At 43.0% G+C, this 20,797-nt stretch overlaps 1 protein-coding gene across 1 annotated transcript in view; it reads right to left on the bottom strand.

Moving 5' to 3' along the window:
- Positions 1 to 6,217: 6,217 nt before the first annotated feature.
- Positions 6,218 to 20,797, bottom strand: part of ITGAE (integrin subunit alpha E) — a 34,395-nt gene continuing 19,815 nt past the window's right edge. The window contains 16 exon segments of the mRNA XM_068910574.1: positions 6,218 to 6,982; positions 7,589 to 7,699; positions 8,313 to 8,408; positions 8,861 to 8,953; positions 9,061 to 9,135; positions 9,993 to 10,163; positions 12,573 to 12,680; positions 12,765 to 12,831; positions 13,294 to 13,371; positions 14,308 to 14,384; positions 14,721 to 14,822; positions 16,061 to 16,196; positions 16,892 to 16,962; positions 18,429 to 18,557; positions 19,236 to 19,384; positions 20,027 to 20,160. Of these exon segments, the coding sequence (XP_068766675.1) occupies positions 6,926 to 6,982; positions 7,589 to 7,699; positions 8,313 to 8,408; positions 8,861 to 8,953; positions 9,061 to 9,135; positions 9,993 to 10,163; positions 12,573 to 12,680; positions 12,765 to 12,831; positions 13,294 to 13,371; positions 14,308 to 14,384; positions 14,721 to 14,822; positions 16,061 to 16,196; positions 16,892 to 16,962; positions 18,429 to 18,557; positions 19,236 to 19,384; positions 20,027 to 20,160 (1,654 nt within the window). The 3' untranslated portion in view covers positions 6,218 to 6,925.

The raw sequence follows: 20,797 nt of genomic DNA, 5'->3' as shown, positions 1-20,797 counted from the left end.
TGGGTTTCTCAACATGCCCATGGGTTGTTCAAATATAAGCAATTTCATTCATGTGGGTATGGGGTGAGGCGAGTAAATAGCCTAAAAAAATGTAATCATCAGTTAAAGACACAAAAAAAATTAAGTTTTATTTAGTCCTTCCCAAAGGACTGAGAGGTTGGATCTCTTCTGCAAGATATCTCCCTTCCTAAGAACCAGCATTTTGACTTTCCCATGGAAAAAACAGTTCTGTTCCTTTCCCATGAAGGCTGTTACTCAGCCTGGAAATTCTCACAGAGAGGATTTCTCCTTCAATACTGAAGCTCCCTCTATCTTTTTTTCATTCCTGACGGATTACACCTACATGAAACTCCTCATACTGCTCACTAATTACTTTCTCAGTATTCATGTGCAGCCATAGGATATGCAGCCCTTGTCTGCCCAGGCTGCTACTCATTTACATTTCTCTCCCTCTGTCAGTAGCTCTTCAGTATTAAGCTGCCTCAGACTTGAATTCAGTCCAGTCATGATCCAGTAGAGGCCAATACAGGAACTGTGGAAATGAAACTTTAGATCCCTGCTCTCACAGTGACATTCCAAACACAGCCAATCACATCTGGCTCTTTACAGCATTTTAGGACAGAAATATTTCATGTTCATCCCAACAGTATCGTATAATGTTATCTTTAAGTCATACTCAAAAGAGACCACACATTTTCCAAATTGATGGCAGACAACCCTGGTTAGGACAGACAAGCTCCAAGAGCGACTGCTGGAGGTGCCCGTTTTTAAGGCACTTGACTTGTTCGTTGCCAGTTCCAAATGATCATCCTCCAGGCGTTAATTCTCTCGGTGATCCCCACTCAGCCCTCCACTGTGTGATCAAGTGCAACAAAAACACTGTCTCTCAAAGACATGAGAGCTGATGTAGAAAATACTGAGACATTTAAGGACTGGAAGTTCTCCTGCAGCAAATGCCTGAACGATGCAGACACATCATCCTTTACGGGTAGGCGCCAGACCAGCTACTGAAATAGAAAGGAGGCAAGGAGCAGAGGATGTAAGTAGGAGAGAAAACTATTCTGGCAAGGAAATGACCAGTGCAAAAGGCCAGCGTTCAGCTCTCCATTACTTTTTTTCCTTTCTCATAGCATCATACTTTTAGGTCAGCATCTAATGAAAAAACAAGCCGATGAATTGAACAGATTGAAGAGAAGAAGTTGCTCTTAGACCACAGCATATGCACACTGAAACACACAGGCAACATCAAGCACACGCTGCTTTCTGATAACGATGGGTTTAGTTGCAAGAATAAAGAAATATGTGTGCAACCTGCAGGGAAAAAAAATCCATTCAACTTCTCTCTTAATCCTCGTTATGACTTTGCAGTGTAAATAAGACGTACGTTGCTACTTGCCAGTGAAAAATTTACAGAAATGAGCTTCAATATTTGTCCTCCTGGCTCACATGCCCTCCAATTCTTCCTTGTTTGGAAGAAAAAAAAAAAAAACAACTTTCTTTCAAGAGCCATTGGAAAAACATTCAGACCTTTTTTTGCCTTAGGAAGAATTCCTTATTTCCCAGAGAGAGTTAAACAAAAGATGAAATCAGCCAAACCAGGAATGTGAGGATTTATGCTGCCATCCTTAATCCCAGTGGCTCCTAGAAAGGGAATCGATGGAAATAATCTTTCTTTTGTTACCCACAGAGGCATCCAAACTTGTGTGTAGGAGTGAGAAATGGAAGTGTGCCCAAGTTCCTGAATATATTTTCTCTTTGGTTCAGCTCATCATTTCCAGAAGAGCAGTTTTCAGGCATACCTTTCTGCATAGCTCCCCTGCTGTCTCCCAGCAGAAATGCTTATTTATTACTGCATGTTCTCTAAGAACATGACTCGGTTCAACAGCTCTCAGCTTTCACCGTGGCTCTATCCTTTGAATTTACTCCAGCTTGCTACCCCAGGTCTTGAATCTCCTATACAGCGTGCAGGACATTCAGTAAGGTCTTGTCATCCCTAGTTGGAGCTTTACCCGCTCCTCTCCCCCAGCTCAAGAAGTGAAAGTGCTTCAAGAAGAGTACTAAAAGAGAGGGCGGAAAAATACAGCACATCTAATGAAATTGATCCATCATGCCCTGTTCTGTGAGAGAGCTGGCACTAAGTCAGGTGAGAGAAGTAGAATACAAATGCACATAAAAACATCATTGGGAAATTGAGCGCAGTAAGAGATGGAACAACAGCTTTACGCAGTGCTGTATTGCAATGTTTTCACCTTCTAAAGCCAGCCAATAAAAGCATCAATAGGGAATAAGAGGGAAATATTAAATCAAAGGCCTGAAAGCCAAACATTTTTAATAAAATGTTCACATTAACTAATGACTTAAAAGGCAAAAACCCACTCCTGAATGTGCTTGACAGATCATCTCCATTAGTACATTAATGCTTCCTTGCCAATATGCATCACTCCTGACCTGGAGGAACACAAAACCGATGTAGGCTTGATAGCTCCACCAGTGGCTGCCTGCCTTACTACTAGTGCTGAGGAGAGATACCTTCATCCCCTTCCCCCAATGACAAATTTCACCATGTAGACATCTACAAACTGCAGACTGAGGTTTCTGCCCTTTCCTCCCTGAAAGTACCGAGTCGTAACTCTTCTGGTCATCAGAAAACCTACATGGGACTTACACCTGACGCACAAACGGAAAGGTTTCATTAGCAACACCCTTAACCAACCAACCCTACCTTAGCTCTGGAGGCCAGTGGTGCCCTAAGTCAGTCACATGTTACCACATGCAAGAGGTTTGCGTCCCAAGCACGCCCAGAGAACAGAGCCATGCTGCAGAGTGTGGTGGAGTATGGAGATACTGGAGCCATTTTAGACAAGTTGGCAGCATTATGAGCAACCTGCTTGCAGCACCACAGATCATTCCAGCTCGTTCACCCTGTTATAATAGAGAGACAGGAAATTTCTTTTGAGCTGTGATCTCATTAGCCTGCAAATAAAGCTGCCCCAATAGGCTCTCCAGGCTGGCAAAGCACTTCATTGTTCTTATCTAATGCTCTAGCTCTAATATCAGCACTTAACAAAGAACTACTTTTCCTGATAAGCTTTCCTGTGGATCCAGAGATCCACTTTACTTACTTCTACGAACCATCAGGACACCTGCACTCCCACAGTCCAATACATGAACCAGTCAGCTTCTGAATACGCTGAAGGAAGTACAGCCCAAGGCTTGTGAATCTTCCTGGCATATAGGAAAGACATAAGCAGCTGTTATCACTCCTGATTAAAATAGCATCGCAAAACAAATCCTGTCCTCCCCTTCAAGGATACAATTAATAACCTGTCTCAGCTATATCAATTCTCATCAGTCACCACCCACCTTCAAACCTCTCGCCCCTTAGCCAAACCCCAGCAAAAAAAAAAAACAGCCAAAAGCCTGGCCAAGCTTGCCTAGCAGAAGCTAATATCCAAACCTGGAATGATCCAGAGCCAGGCACGAACTCAGATTTAAAATGGCTGGAGTGATGGAATGGGATGAGCAATAGGATAGCACCCATCGACAGGCAGAGAAAAAACCCTCTGTTCTTGCTCTCCCAGGCTCACCAACAGCATTGAGAGTTATCTTTCCTTGACACCTGGATCGTGAACAGGCTGCTAATGCTTCACCCTGGCTGGAGTCAGGAGTTTAATGATTCTGAGTAAGTCATTTGTAAATCTCATGTCATTCAGGAAGGTGGCAAAACTGCCACTGCCAGAAGGCAGTGAAGTCAGGGCTATAGAGCAAGGCCACAAATGTTGACAAGGCTTTTGTACAGAGGATTTTATTTGAAATACATATTGTAAATAAATTTAGAAGCAGAAGCAAGGCTTCCATGGAAACTGCATAAAAACCCAGCAGTGGTTTCAATCATTGCAAAATCTTGGCAGTCTTGACTAATCCCTTAAGTGCCATCCAATTACTGCAAATGTGTTTGGCATCCACTATAGCAATTGTGAAGAATTAAATGGTCAGATGGCACTCATCGGAAATTACAAGTCACAGAATCCTATAATGCATTTAAGAAAAAACATCTAAAAAGGAAAATAGCATGGTCCACTGCAAGACCTGACCTCCTTGAGAGCCATAAGGGACATCAAAAGGGATGCAAGCAATCAAGGATATTTAATTCAGAGAAGAAACTAGAAAAGATGAGAGAAAGAGGGAGTATAACAAGATTGACTGAAGGAGATGGGCTTATTTAGCCTTGAGAAAACTCTCCTTGCAACTCATTATTCTTAGCGCAGACTTCTACAAATAACATCCCTTCGCTTAGGGAAGTAACCAAAAAACTGCCACAGCTTTTCTGTGCCCAGACTTACCAAGTACTATCTGACTGTAGGGATCTCCTGATGCTTCAGGACAGCTGGGACTTCAGTGTGAAATAGAGATGGTCTGGGAGGGATGACGGGCTGAGTGACTGCTAGGGAGATGGACAGTAAAGAGTACAACTGCTGGTATATTGCTGTCCTTTCACAACAGCACAGCTGTCCACACCAAACGTCACCCGGTACAAGATTGGCCTAGAGCTGTGGAGAAAGCACACGACACATTTCCCTCTCCAAAGAACAGCCAACACAGCCCACAACTTAAAAACATTTAAATAAGGAACATTTGAAAAAGGAGGTGGCTTTCTTATAATGCCACCACCTCAGTCACCACTGCATAGCTTCTCTGGGGATCTTTTCTGCCTGAAGCTCTTCAAAGTGATTCTCTCTCAACCCAGTGTATTCTGCTTTTCATATACTTAATGCATCACCAAAATCCATCCACTAAAGGGACATACAGAGAGGAACAACTTTGCAACAATTCTGCTGAAACCCAGACTGAGAGATGGACAGTAGTTCCAGAGAGCTGTTATGCTACCTGGGAAATGGTACAACAAACTGCTTAAACTGCCCTCAGCCAGCAAGCGTTATACACAGGCAGAGTTCTTACAAGAATTTATTCTCAAAAAAGCTGCAATTAAAAAACACTATAAAAATCAAGAGGATTTACACAAAGAGGAACAATAAATCCTTTCACGCTAGTCAAGACACATTCTGTCCAAGTGGTACAGAGCTCTTACAACAAAAAAACCTTGACTTAGGTGGTTCTTTGGTTCAGGCAAGATTTTCCTTTCTGAACCTTCATCTAGGAAGTCTCATTTCCTCAATCCTTGACACCTGGGAGCAGGTTTGGAGCAACTCATCTACATGCAGCTCCAAAAGCTCTATAAACCGATTGGGGAGAGAGACCTATAGAAATTCAAGTTGGAAGAATGGCTACAGCTGCTAACTGATCTAGGTGACAGTGCAAGATCTCAGCACCTCTCCCGTACTGCTGAAAGTCACATAAAGGTCCTGTATTAGTTTGATAATACCTTGCTCTCGTTGCTCTTACTTTTGCCCTAAGCAGGTAGGCCAGTGTGCTCAGCAACTTCTGCCTGTTTTGCAGCCAAATTTAAAGCTAGGACATACCCCCAGTTGTACCACCTTCAGAATGTCCATCCCATCATGAAGGTGATCTCTGTTACAGCATTAAAGACAGGTATTAATAGCTCTGCCCAGGTACTAGACAGGAATTTTACAAGGAAACTTTAATGCAGGCCACAGTATATTTGTTAACTTTAGTTAACGACAGGCAATATTGGTTAAGCCAAGGGAGACGTGGAACTATTTTGCTTTCTGTAGGTTTGAATGAAAGTCTACGTTTGTTCTACTGCTGTGTGTAAAAACATATTAGATTTGTGAGGTTTATGGTTAGCCAAATACGACAGAAATAACTACTCAATTAAGGAGAGAGAAAGCCAAAGAGAGGAATATTACACAGTGAATGTACTTGTTCTTCTTTACAAACAGGGAGCGTGGGGGAGGAGTCATTCTGAGATCATTTCATTGCTCAGGAAAGAAAATACCTAGTACTGGCTAAAGCCAGTCACAAGGTGCTGCCAGGCACCTTCCTTCCTGCAAGCTGCAATTACTAATAATCTGCAGCTGGCAACCTAGAATTGCTCATGATTCACCCTACTTTCTGTTTCACCACCATCAGGATGAGTAGCAACATGACTGTGATTGACATTGCAGCTTACCACTCAGTTCTGCTCTTAATTCAAACATGGCTACTTTTCCTGGGCTTCTTTGAAACAGGTGTTGCTAACCCATCCCTGCTTGGGGAACTATTTAACGATACAAGAGAAGTCTATCAGAACTGGTAATGAGATCCATAAAACATATTTTTATTTGTAACGAAATCAGGATTTGAAAACAATTCAAAATGGAAAAGCAGAAGTGAGATCATGAGGTTAAAAAAAAAAAACAAAACTCATCACCACATGCACTTGTGGTTCCAAGGATTAGATACATCAAAAAAAAAAGTTCTGCTGCATTAAAATACACAAATCTTTATATATATGTATCTATAGATACATACATACACAGAACATTTGGCTCTCCATGTTCATTAGCAATAGCAGAACAGAAAGCCTCCTCTATCCATTTCTATTTCAATCTATTCTGAAGCTATTCAGTATTAAAATCAATTTAAGAACCACTCAGCATCACAACAACTAAGAATGCAATCCAATGCATAAACCTCACAGGCTCCAGGCTGAATTTTCCCTAGCATATCTACAGTAAGGCAAAATCTAGCTAGACTCTGGGGAATCTAGCTTATCAGTACCAGGCAGCCCCTTTTTAACAAGCAGCCAATTCAAGTTGAACAAGCAGGTAACTGGATTGCCCAAAAGCGCAGGGCCCCCACAATCAAAGCAGTGAATTGCAAAAGTCCTAAGATCCGGAGTCTCACAGATCTATCCCAGCTCAGGGAATATGATTCGTTTTGCATCTCAGCCAGACTTTGACTCTGGTATTTCCAAAGACCGGGTGATGGAACACAGAGCTTTCTGCTTTGGCCAGCCTAGTCTTCAGGAGTTGTCTTCTTGCTCCATCATATTTTTATAGTTTCTTTTGAAAAAGCCACACTAGAAGAAAATTATTAAAAGAACTTATTAAATCTTCACACGTGCATTAATTTTTGCTTTTTCTTAATTTTTAAAATGAAAATTCCAAGTTCTTCCCTCTCAAAGTTGCTATAAGTGAATGAGTGAATGCAGAATGCAGCCTGCATATGATTTCTGACAAAGCTGTAAGCCTTTGCCATTTTTCAAAACACTTCAGAATGTCTACTAACGCTTCATAACGTTCGAACATTCTGCTGAACACTCTGAAACAGGATGCCAACACACCTAGGCATGCAGAGATGGAGTTTCTTTTCTGGTACTACTGAAATGCCTCCATTTGCATTATAAAATATAGCAGCTAATTAATAGCTTAAGACGAGAAGTGAAAAGGAACAGTTTTCTCATTTAAATAGCATGAGAAATTAAGAGGTTATACGGCAATGCTCAGAATAGGAATTTGTTCAACTCTAAGACACTGAAGCATCTAAGACAAAGGTCTTAAAATAGTATGTAGCAGAAGTCCTTCCATATGTTTAAAGAAATCTCTTTCATAATTAGAAAAATCTTGAAACCATTAATACCTTTAATAAAAACACCTCTATTTTGTTGTGTTTTAACAGTACTCACTTTCCAGAGGAGCAGAATAATGAAAGCCAACAAGAGAAGTCCACCAACAGAACTTCCTATGATAACTGGCAAGGGATCGAATGCTTCCTCTTTCAGCAAGATGAGAGTAATCTAGATCAGAATGAAGACCAATTTAGCATATACTGAAGCCCAGTTGTTTTTCTTGGCTAGTTTTTAACTGAGAAAGCGATATAGTTTGATCTAATGTTCAGCCTTTGAACTCCATGCTAGATGCACCATTAACCTGCCGGTGCAGGTGCTTTGCAATACAACTGGAGATTTTTTTTCTTATACCAAGACTAGTCAAGGAGGTTAAATTCACTAAGTCTTCTTTATGAGTTTACAGTGATTACAATAATCCCGAGTAAAAATCCATCAGAATAAAAGGTACGTCTTTACTAGGGGAAAGAGAGGCAATTTCCCTGGTGAAATCCCAGAAAGGACAGGAGCTCTCTGTTACCCACAAGTGTCAGATGATATCCAGAATTCAATACAAACCCTCAATGTTTTCCTAGTATACACTAGCAAGTACCTTCCCTTTGTTTTCATCCTATGGTCCAAAACATGATTCCACTATATTCAATAGTAGAACTATTGTTTGCTCCAGAAGGTCTAGAATTTAACTCTGGAATTTGATCAGTTCTCTGTGTTCAGGAAAATCATCTGGATCTCACTTGTCCTGCCTTAAGGAAAGGACCAAGCCGCCTACACAGCGCTCAGATACCTCAGCGTTATGATTCTCCTCTTTCAGGCCCAGATGCAGTTGTCTGTCGAAGGTGATTTTCGCAGCGACCAGCAAATCGGTTCTAGGTTTTAAGAACTATGGAGTAAGAACAAAAAGAAGACCTCAGTCACCTTTCAGCATCTTCAAAAAAAAAAAAAAAAAGTGAGGCGATAGTGACCAACAGTGTCGTTACCCAGAGTGTAAGAACTACCCCCCTGCACAGCACTGCCACCAAGCTGCTTCTCGTATATATACCCTCACACGTGACGGTATCGCGAGGGAGAAAGCGTCTAGAAAGACCAAGGCTCGCGTTGCCACGCGAGTCGCTCGGCCAGTACCCGCTTCTGCGGGAAGCAAGGGGACGGCGGCATCGCTTCTGAGCGCTAAAGCCCCACGAATAAAGCGCTACCCTCGCTCTGCGAGGCCAGAAAACAGCGCTGGGCCCCGAAGGGCAGGACGGCTGCCGAAGGGCGGGAGGAATCCTTAGGGCAAACCCGCAGCTAAGGGGGCCCCGGCAGCCGAAGGCCGGGGAGCGGAGCGGCGCGTACCTGGTGCGCGCCGTCCACGGAGAGCTCGGCCCTCACGGTGATGTTGTCCCACTCGGCGGCCAGGGAGCAGTACACGCACTGGTACTGCGCGCCCTGCAACGACAAGGGCCGTCACTGCCCGACGCGGCCGCCGGGGCGGCGCCATCCCGCCGGCCCTCGCCGCCGTTACCTCAGCGGCAGCCGCCACCGTCGTCACTCACCGGCGCCGCTGCGTCAACGGCGTAGCCCCGCAGGTCCGCCACCACCTCCTCGCCGACCCTGCACGCCGTGGTGCTCTGTAAGGCAACGGTGACAGCCTGAGGCGTCTGGACCCGCAGCGCCGAGCACCGCGGCGGGCGGGGCGGGGCGGCGGCGCCGTCCTCTCGTTCCCCCCCGCTCCCCACCCCGCGCAGCTCTCGCGAGATCTCGTTTGAAATGGAGGCGGGCGGGCGCTGCCGCCGCCGCCGCCGCCCGTGAGGCGACCCCGGCGCGGCGCGGCCGCCATGCCGCTCCAGCCGCGCCTGCTGCGCACCTACTCGCGGCGGGGCGGCCAGCTCCGCCCGCTGCCGCAGCCCGACCGCTGGATTTCGCCGCCTCGGGACCGCAAGAGGCTCTTCAGCTCCACCTCGGCCGCCTCCAGCGCCCAGTCCGTCACCTCGGCCGCTTCGGACGACCCCGATTTCTCGCCGCCCGGCAAGCGCCGCCGCCAACCGCCGGGCGAGCCCCCCGCCCGCCCCTGGCGCCTGCGGAGCCGCCGCGCCGCGGCCGGCAAGGAGAACCGCCCGCCGCCGCCCGCGGAGGACCTCACCTCGCCTTCGCCCTCACCCCCGCCGCCGCCCCGGCCGCGCCGCCGCCGCCGCCAGGGGCCGCCGCCCGCCGCGCGCCGCCCGCTGCTCTGCAGCACCCCGCAGCGCCCCCGCCGCCCGGCCCCCTGCCGCGGCCCCTCGCCGCCCGGCCTGGCCGAGCTCAGCTCCGTCACCCTGCTGAGCTCCGCGGCCGAGGGCGGCAGCCCGGAGCTCTTCTCCCCGCCGCTGGGCGAGGAGGAGGCGAGCGGCGCGGGGCGGCGGAGCCCGTCGCCGCTGCCCGCCTCGCCCCTCCGCTTGGCCCCCGTGCGGGGCAGGCAGCGGGCCGCGTCGTCCGGCGGCGCCCTGACCTCGCTGGAGGCCTCCGGGGGCGGCTGGAACCGGCCGTCGCCGGCTTCGGCGAGCGACCGCTCGAGGAAGGACGGGGCTGGCCTGTCCTGCCACAGGGTCCTGAGGGCGTCAGCGCGGGGGCGCCGCCAGCCCCAAGGCTCCCTGCCCTTACGAAGAGCCGCGGCGGCGCATCAGGCAGCGCCGCCTGCCCAGCACGGTGAGCCGCAGCGGGCCGTAGCGTGCGATGGCGCCGGTTCCGAAGGACCGCGCGACGAACCGAGGAGAGGCCCGGGAAAAGGAAGTGGGAGCCGTCAGAGAGGCCCGCTCACACCGGTGGTGGTCTTGGACCCTCAGGAAGTGCCAATGTGTTTGACTGGCATGAAACTCAATGAACAGGCAGATATTCAACCTTCCTGCCAGCAGCCAGTTTCTCCTTTAGGCCTGCGAGGAATCTTGGCGATGAAATACAAAAGCAGCAAGGTCATTCCTGGAGATGGAAGTACCTGTAGAAAGGCTTGCATCAGTGGCTTCAGTTCCAGCCGGTGGAGCAGACAGACAAGGCTCCGCCCCAACAGGCACAAAAATAAGAGACAGCATCAGGCTAATAACTCCTTTTTCAGACCACAAATGAGGCAAAAAGGGATGAAGAACGTTCTGGAGATGTCTGCAGCTGTAAGAGACAATGACGGTTCTTTCCTCAATAACTCCCATTGCTGGGGCAGGGTTCGAGCATCTTTGTCCTTCCATAAGAAAAAGAAAGTTGCTACGGAAGAGAGTTTCTGCAACAGCATCCTTTGTACTCCTTCAATGAAATCCCAGCTTTCAGGGCCCCAAATGACCCTCTCTGCTGATAAAGCTCAGTGCTGTACTTGGTCTGCTTCCTCCATGGCCCTGCTGGCTCCCAGGAATTCCTGTTCTCTCCTAGAGATGATGCTTACAGATGCAGAGAAGGTATATGGGGAATGCCAGCAAGAGGGGCCCATCTCTTTTGAGGAATGCATTCCCTTAGATAAGATGAAAAATTGCCAGAAAATTGGGGAAGGGGTGTTTGGGGAGGTCTTCCGGACCCACAGTGAGAGAGGACCTGTGGCCTTAAAAATAATCCCCATTGAGGGCACCAAAAGAGTAAACGGTGAAGCTCAAAAGAGTTTTGGAGAGATTCTACCTGAGATAATAATTTCAAAGGAACTCAGTCTTCTGTCTGAAGAGTCCGTGAATGGGACTGTAGGGTTCATTAGCTTGTACTCTGTGCACTGCGTTCAAGGGGCTTATCCTAAGCACCTCCTGGAAGCCTGGGACAACTATCACAAAGTAACAGGATCAGAAAATGATCGGCCAGACCTTTTTGGGGATGAGCAACTCTTCATGGTTCTAGAATTTGAATTTGGAGGCAATGATTTGGAGAACATGAAAAAGAAGTTAAATTCGGTGGCATCAGCAAAAAGCATTTTGCACCAGGTCACTGCTTCCCTGGCTGTGGCAGAACAGGAACTGCACTTTGAGCACAGAGACTTGCACTGGGGGAATGTGCTGGTGAAGAGAACAGACGTAAAGGAGCTTAATTATGTCTTGAATGGGGCCGTATGCACTATCCCCACAGCAGGGATCCACGTCAACATCATTGATTATACCTTGTCTCGGCTAGAGAAAGATGGGTTAACTGTGTTTTGTGACCTTTCCACTGATGAAGATCTATTCCAAGGCACAGGGGACTACCAGTTTGATATCTACAGGCAAATGAAAGTGGAGAACTCCAACAGCTGGACTGACTATCATCCACACAGCAATGTCCTTTGGCTGCATTACTTGTCAGATAAACTTCTGAAAGAAGTGGTCTACAAGAAAAAGGAATCAACTTCTGCCATGAAAAAAATAAAGCAGCAGCTCATTAAGTTCCATAAAGAAGTACTAACTTTTGGTTCTGCAAGTGAGGTTTTGCATAACAGCAGCTTGTTCCAGTGAGTAAGGGAGTGCAGTATTTCCACAAATGAAGTTACCAGTGCTGCCCTCCCCTTTGCTCTTTTTTTATGTATAATCTTTTTAAATGTTGGCGCAATGAAGAAGTGTTATGATGTCCATGGGTTATCAATGTGTATAATTTATCAAAAATATACTTTAAAAAAAAAAAAGGTGGGAGGGAAGTCTTTGGCCTTAATATGCTTGCAGATAGACTTTTTTGAGGGGAGAGGGGAAAAGAGAAAAGACTTGACTTTGTGGGGGGGATTTCTTCAGGCTTACTTCCTGTTTTCAATCAAACAAATAGTCTTACCTTTTGAGTTTTAGTATATTAAAAAGTTCTCTTTCATTATTGTATTGTCTTTCTTACTTTTGTTCTCACTGTCCAGTGTTTAAACAAAAAAAGTAAATATTGTTAGCTCGGTTGCGGATAGAAAGGGGGAAAAGACACCTATGACTCACTTTAAAAATGAGCTTGTGTTCAGTTTGAGAAAGTTTGTGCACTGAAAAGTACTACAAGATGTAAATATTTATAGTTTCCGTAATATAGCTTTAGAAACATTCTAATCTGCAATAATCTGTTTTTCTTCTGTAAAGACCAGTGAAGAGGTATCAGATTATGAAAAACAAATAAGAAAATGTACCTGTGTTCCTGTTGCATTTTTCACACTTATGATGTTGTGACCATGTAAACGGATAGGAACCCAAATCTGTAACTTGATGGTAGCTTTAAAGCGATTTTCTCCATTTATCTACAGAGGGAAACGCACAAGACAAGTACTTTTTAGTCCTGATTGAAGATGGACCAGATTAACTGAATTTGAATCTCTACTTACATTAAATTTGAACTCTTTGTTTTCAAGGAGTCCTTGAGTAACATTCACATACATTAAGGAAACTGGTCTGTAGGCAAAGATAAATCAAACTAAGTGAACGTCAAATTACGTTATTATTGAAAGCCAGTGGCATCCAATGACCCAGATGCATTAAGCAATAAAGGTGTAGCATCATCAGATTTGTTAGAACTGGAACGCTAGCATTCCAATGCTTTCTAGTCTGTGCATATATGTGTACATATGCAGTCTGTGTATAAATCAGATGCATCTTTGAAGCTCTCTTGAAGTCTACTTTTTACAAGTTAAATAGAGAGTCTGTGTTTGCCCCTAGTCACCCGCTGCCTATGATAGGGTTTTATAGTTCTGTTTTCCAGACTCTCCCCGCTTTTGCTGTCTGGTACTAGAGAAAGTGACCTGCCAATCTGCAGTGCTTGAAACAATTAAAATGGAAGTGATATTGTGATCTCAATCCTCTTTCCTCTAATTGACTAATGTAAAAACAATATAATTGAATATACCTAAAACTTACTTGGTAAGGACTGCAATGAACGCATATCTGATATCAAGGACGTGCTCTTCAGTCAGAATGGTGCTGTTTTCGTTTACGCTGGGGGAAAAAAGCAGGATGGATGAAAACATTACTAGCTGCCTGCCTCGATGTTTCATTTCTATGGTTTGAGAACCACTAATATTTCCTGTACAAGATGGATGGAAAAATACAGTGGCAATAAATAATGAAGAGATAGGTGCCAGCCCACTGTCCTATGGAGTGACATGGTTGTTGGAGCAGCCCTTCAGCACTACCGTTTCAGAAAGTTGCTATTGCCTTGAAACGCTTCCCCACAAACCATCACAAACGTGAATAGTAGTATTGCTTTCATCAGTCAAAATTAGAGGCTTCCACCCTTCACAAGGCTGGTCATTAAACTCATATGGAAACCTTTGCCTTAAACCGTGCTTGCAATGAAATTCCACTACCAGGGCTTAGTTTTGTTTTTCTTTGCTCTCTGTTTAAAAGTGCTGAGTATCAGCCAGTTACCATTAATTTTAATGGGAGGAAAAGAAGGAACGTGCCAACTGAGGAAACTGAACTGTAGCTTCCCCGCATTAGAAAGCCCTCGATCATGAAAAATACCCCAAATGTATATTGTCATCCCAGTCATTTGGGACCTCTAAATGAAAGATCATCTTGAAACAGAGCTGTTATACATACTGCTTATCTGTTCTCACTCCTAAGGAAGGAGGATGTCAGGATGCAATCTGGCATTTAACAAAACACAAGCTTGTAAATATGTGCTACACTTAAAACATACAGCTCCTTTTAAGGTCCTAATTTACTGAAATAATGAAATATGAGCAAGACTAAATTAGCAGGAGGGAAGGAAACATTTGTCACCCAGAACCAAATGCTTTAGGAGGTTGAGAAGAACAAGTATAGTTACATGGAACTAGTGACTGATAAGTAGTTTGTACGCCGAGCAGGAATTCTTTTATCTCCTTTTTAGTGCGCAGTATATTTTGTGGTGAAAACAGCAATACTCACTTGGTGACATTAACAATCATTGTAGACTTATTTTGGAACACGGTTTCACGTAATTGCCAAATCACTGAAAAATTTGCCTATTTTGAGGGAAGAGAAAGACATAAGAAAATACTGATTACTCTGTAAATGCTCTCTTTTTAACTCACCAGGGTACTGCTGAAACATGATGGCTAATACATTTTCTGCTCAGCATTCCCTTCCGGAGGGGTTAGACATTACTGTGGAAGGTGGAAAAGTCGGTGAAGTACAAGAGTATGAAAACAGTCTGTAGCCTTGAGAAATTACACAGTAGTTACAAGCTGTATTTGAAAGAACAGAGGCTATGGCCAAGCTGTAAAGATAAAGGATGCAAGACCAGCAACTCAAAGTATAATAAGCAGTAGGAGAAAATGAAAATAATGATCTCTACTTACAGTTGTCTTATTGAATATTGGATGCCCAATTCTGCAGTTTAAGGACGAGGCTATAGAAGTGGATGGTACTGGCTGACCACAATGAATAACTGGAGAGGATGGCTGCCAGCAGAATGGGAATGCTCTTTAATATTGAATAAAAATGAACTGAGAAATGCAGTTCAGTCTGTGTCTGCTCCCATCAAATGAATTAGGTACAAATAGCCCAACAAAAACTTGGAAGTCTTAAATCAGATAAATACTCTAATCAGGCTCCAGTCCTAACATCACTGAAATGCCTTCCCCACTCCCCCAGGTTCCTTTTTGGAGCATTTTATTCAGATAGTTCTCGTATGGGCTAAGCAGGTCCATCAGGCTGCCAGAACACCTGAAGGAAGTTGGATAAGTGAGACTGGCATTAACAGATTGGCTCTCAGATTAGAAGAAGTTGCTCTACAGTCTCAAGTGTCTATTGCATATATGTTCCACAAATAAATTCTGTGCTGCATTACAGCTCTGGATAGAGTCCAGTGCTTAAAGACCTGTCCTTCATAAAAAATGGATGAAGAGCTTGAAAATTTTAATGTGAATAATGGAAATATTAACTGGCAGAAACCACTTATCTGACTTGCTTGCAAAAATATCCAGAGCTCTTGGTGCTGCTCTAATTTAATGCATTACAATAATCATAATTTACTTTTAGCCATTACATGTATTTATGTCATTTCTGAATGCACTAATTGAGGCTGGCCAATTCCTTGCAAGCAGCAGAGACAGCTTTTTAATTCCCTTTAATTTTCTCCTTTGCTCTGTGTACTTTCTATATTAAATGAATGTGATGCCTATACTAGACCAAGAACCAGTCTCAGTACTGACTAGAAGTCAGTGTTTATCTTCAGTATTTCTAACCTAGACAGTAATTTTTTTTAGCAACCCAGAAAACTGTCAATTTCACCTGCTTTCCTGTACATTGGTTCTCAAATCATGTAGACAACCAAAACTATCATGACCTTTATCATATAGATAAATGCCTTCATTTTTAGGTGATGCAGAATTTGTTCACGACTCCAGAGCAGTCAATAACAGGATTTAAAAGATTCTGAAAGAATATGGGTTACTCATGCATGAACCGTGGTAAATTACCAAAAAAGTCCTCATCTACTTTCGTGTGCCTGTTTGTCTTATTATAGATCCTTTTAATGATGCCACACAGATGAGTTTTGCAAGAAGCTGCTCACGTGTCTATCTTTGAACAACTGACCTTCCTTCAAGATTTATTTATGTAGTAAGTGAATAGGAGTCTGAGCTAGGCTTTCTTTCAGTGATCTGCTGTTAGATAAATAGTTCTTCCATGATCTTACCTCAGCAGTCATCTTTTTAAAATGTAAGTTTTTAGAATAGTTCAAAACCATAGTTGTCATGTAAGAGTCATCTCCGCTGTTAGTTAGGGAAAAATTCACAGTCACTTCTTTAGTGTGGCCCACTACTAATTCTTTTCTAGAAGCAGACAGAAAAATGAGATAGGTGACATACAACTTCTAAGGGTTGCTATTTAATAAGAGACATAAGGCATTCTGGTATTAGTAATTGCTCCCCCTAAATGCTTTCACACACAGGATAATGCAATAGCCCAATTAATTATTCAGTATTCTCCAGGGTGTGTAGGAAAATGCTTCCTTCTTATTACTGAAGGCAGCCATCTCTAAACCTTACATAACATTTTATCACTTTGTTTTACATCTAGATGGCTTTTAAACCTTTCTCCATTTGATTAGCTTTTCCATGAATCTCCAGAGTAACTTTTTACAATGAAGTGATGCCTACCATTTTGCCTTAGGCTATATAAGCAGAGCGACTCTTTGCCCTAGTGCTATGCTATGGATCAGTCTAAAACAAAATCAGATGTTTACAATCAAATGCCAGAATTGTGATTTTAGGATGACTTCGGCTGTTTAAACCCTGGTCTCTCCTCTGAGATTTTCTAGGATGGCCCAACAATGCCCAGGGAGGCATACAGTTACAGTATTATATGAATGTAGTCTTACAGAAAGAATAAATCGGATGGAAAATTAACGTAAGCAAAGGGACATTAAATCTTGTCTGAGAATTTGACAGAACACCTTACACACAAAGATGACATTTCATATGAATGCTATATGCAAAAAGTGGATAACACAACTGCTTTGACTCACGGAATCTGACTTGTCAAAGTTAAATGAGCAGTACAGATGGTCTTGTTGTTGCAGTCCTTCTTGTAAGGCAACTGAAAACAAACACAGATCAAGTCAAAATTTAACTGTCTTAATTTTTCTAAGGTAGCAGATTTAAAATACCTTTACATATACACATACATACAAGAGTCCTCCTCTGAAAACCGAAATTCCCATCATGTCATTTAAGGAAAAGCTGGAAGAAAGAGGACCCTCTAGTGGTGAGTCACTCTCAAGTTGATGACGTCTTGTAATTCAGCTCCCAGAAAAAGATGTATTAGCAGTAACATTGAACGTCTTCACTGGGGCAAGGGCTTGTTAAAGAGATGCCAGTTTACCTGTGACTTGCCACAGGAGTCACTGTCTAAGCCAGTCGGGTAAAAAAAATTTGTTAGCTAAAATAATACTATTCTTTTTTCCCAAATGACATGTTTTTCTTGAATAAACACATTAATATGCTGTGCAAGCTTCTAGATGTGCTGTTTTGTAGAGATGAGGTTACTTCCCAGTGTCTTTCACAATTGTTTTTTCATCCATGAGAATATGTCTGTGGCTGACATTCCTGGAAAAGTTCATTGATAATTAATAATTAGCTGTTGGGTGCACAGGTACTAAACCCAGTAGCAGTGCTGACCAACAGTCAAGAATCTCATGAATTATTTTTATGAAACAAATGTATCATCAACATCATAATCACTGTTATCATAGTAATGAGTGTTCATTATTGCTTAGCGCTAAATGTTGTTCTAACTCCTCTGTCCTATGCTTGATGGATTGTTAATTAAATATTGAATTGCAGTAAAAACACCTAGTAAGTAGCAAAAAGCTGCCTCTTTACAGAGCTTTGTGGAAATTTTTTTTTTTTTTTTTTTAAAAAGAAGTTGTGATTTAGTTTTCAGACTAACTGTGAAAAAGAGCTGGATTAGCTTGCAAGAATCCTGATACTAAACAGCAAGTGAGGAGACAGGATATCAGACTTAAAGGCTAAGCTTATTATAAGTTTGCAGCCTACCAAATACGGTTTCAAACAACTAAATTCAAACTAAAAAGAAGCATTCATTTTTTCAGGATTAATTTTTTTTTTGTTTAATAAGTTGTTTATGCGTTACTACCAAATACATCATTCAAATAACAGGTCTTAATAAAAGTTCCAATGTAGAACTCAGTATGTGAAAAGTACTTCACAAAACACACAAACCATCGCTGCCTTCTTCAGAGTAAGCATCTAAATCTCATTTTATATGGAGGTATAGAAGAATTGCTGTGGTCAAAATCAAAGCAATTTTGTAGCAGATCTGAGGTTGGACATTAGAGACAAGATTGTCCTAACAGGTTATGAATATCTGCTGTGGGGAAACCTGAGCCTAAAGTCTACCTAGAATACAGTACTTACAACTAAAAAGGGAGCAAGGGAGAGAGGAAGACATGCACACATTTATTTATTTTTTTTTTTTAAAAGAGTAAAGGCTATGGATCCTAGAAGGAGAGAAAGCTCTTGGCTAAGCTTTTATTTGATTACCTGAAAATGCATCTCGGATGGCTGATACCTATCCAGCATAGGAACAGCAAATTCCGCATTACTGTTTTTATTAAAGAGCTTGTGTTTAACTCTGAGAATAACACTAGAAAAGCAGTTGAAGTCACATGGCTACAAGAAAGAAAGAACAAAAAGTTAAGTATCTGGGCATTAAAATGCAAAACGGTGTGTACCTGTCTTCTCTGCATGGCTGTTCTGCTTCCTAAATTATAAATACAGGGAAGCAAAATTACAGAGTGAAATAGTGTAAGAAACAGGGCAAATATAGAACAACTTTCCCCCAGTCATTCTGTTCCAGTTTCTGTCAACTAGCATGTTTAGCAATCTTCTGGCTCAGAGGCTGCCTTTAGGCCATTGTTTTTAATAGCCACCAGTGGTCCATAACTTGTCAAATGTTTTTTTGGATCATTCTATACATTTGGCTACCATGACACCCCATGGGTAACGTATTCTACATTTCAGTTATGCATTGTGACAAATAGTTTCCATACGTTTGCTTTAATCCTGTAGAGCTTCATGCCTTTCCTCAATTCTTGTGATTATGAATACCTCATGTGCTTACATTCAAAACGATGAGACTTCGATTTTTAGCAATACAAATGAAAATGGCCGATGTGGCATCTCCTGTCTCAGCTGTGAACTTGCTCAGGAAATCTAACACCCAGAAAACTCCATCTAATTATAGGGGGTTTTTTATATTTCAAGAAAGATTCATCCTCAGGCAGATTCTGTAATGCATCCTTTCCTCTTAGCCCTTCTTCTGTAGTAAGTCTAATCAATATCACCTACCAGCACGTAGAGCTGCAGCTCTAAGCACATGTCCTTGCTGACCAACAGCTGTCCGCTTCTTGTGGTGTTCTGATCTTCAAACTGCACTCTCTTCTTTGGCATTTTCACATCTAAGTCCACCGTGTAGAGAACGTATAACTGCGAAAACACTGGAAGCACAGACAGGATTTTCCCGTGTGCTCAGAACAAAGCAACAGAACTGCAGAAGAGTCAGTGAACGAAGGGTAACTGAGACCTCTGCTTGGCAGCATTCACAGAGGAGGAAAAAATACAGTGATATATTCCCAACAGCTTCCCACAAGCCAAGTGAAATGGAAAGACTCTTATTTGCTTCCTGCAGAAACTCTGAAAGTTTAGGCTCTGAGGTACAAGATCCCAGATCCCAAAAATATGTTTAATTTCTCCCAAGTATACTATGTTCGTGATAGTCCAGTTTTGAATAACGGGATCCTTGGCTTCGTAAATGGTTTTGGTTTACTGTCTATCATCTGTTGCTGAGAGTACATATTACAGCTGTGCTCAGATTGTAAAAGAAAACTACCGTAAAGGTTGTTTGTGAAGACAAGCAGAACCAATACTCAAGCACCACATCCTCTCCTAGAATCAAGCAGGAGCAAATTCATTAACCTCAATAAAGCTTTGCTTACTTCTGGCAATAGTGAATTTGTCTCTCTAATTTCTGTCAGGAGAAATAATTTTATTAGTTGTACCAAAAATTGCCCTCACACCCGAGTTTCCAAAGACAGTGTAGGAGTGTACATTTCAGTCTGATCACAATTCCCATTTGTTACCTTGTTGGGATGCTGGTAACGCTGAGATTATATTGAAACACAGTTTTGCAGTAATGATGCTGTTATTATGGAAAATTAATATTCTCTCAGGGGTGAACGTCATGCTGGTGAGAAAATGGACAACTGGTCTGGAGCTGTCCAGTGAAGAACAGATAAGAAACAGAATCAAATACAAATTTTCAGACTGAAACGTTACAGGAGAAATGATCTAAGAAAACCTGACAAGAAGAACAAGAAATGCTCATTGTTCCAAAATTATTTCACCTGGACCAAGTTGATCCATTTACAAAAGTTCCAATTTTGCCTGGAAATGTTGAGAATACATAAAATCCCAAGACTATGAAGGAACAGGCAGCCAAATTACACCAATAAGGCTAAAGTTTCAGAATTAGATACATTTTTTTTTATCTCTCCACTAGATAAATCCATTATCTAGTGGTACAAATTCTCTTTTTTTCCTTTTTTCCCCCTCTACAATTTGTTTTCAAGCACAAAAATGCAAGAACAAAAATCAAACCTCTCTGCCATGTCTTAGTGCTTGTGAACTCTGGAAGTCATTCCAGTCATCAGAAGCCTGACTGAAAATGAAGCACAGTCCATAAAGAAGTTATTTTGTCTCAGTGACCTAAATTATCAGTGCTGAACTGCAGTCATCAAGGTCTACTTACGCCTGGATCAACGTTACAATCAGTTCACGTGAACTATCTGATACTTGTTCAAAGCTTTAGACATTTAAAGGAAAAAGCTTTTGCAGCTTGAGGGAAAGGCTTC

Source organism: Struthio camelus, chromosome 16 (genome assembly GCF_040807025.1).
Source record: "Struthio camelus isolate bStrCam1 chromosome 16, bStrCam1.hap1, whole genome shotgun sequence".
NCBI classification, from domain to species: Eukaryota; Metazoa; Chordata; class Aves; order Struthioniformes; family Struthionidae; genus Struthio; species Struthio camelus.
This window is presented reverse-complemented; position numbering and strand designations above follow the sequence as displayed.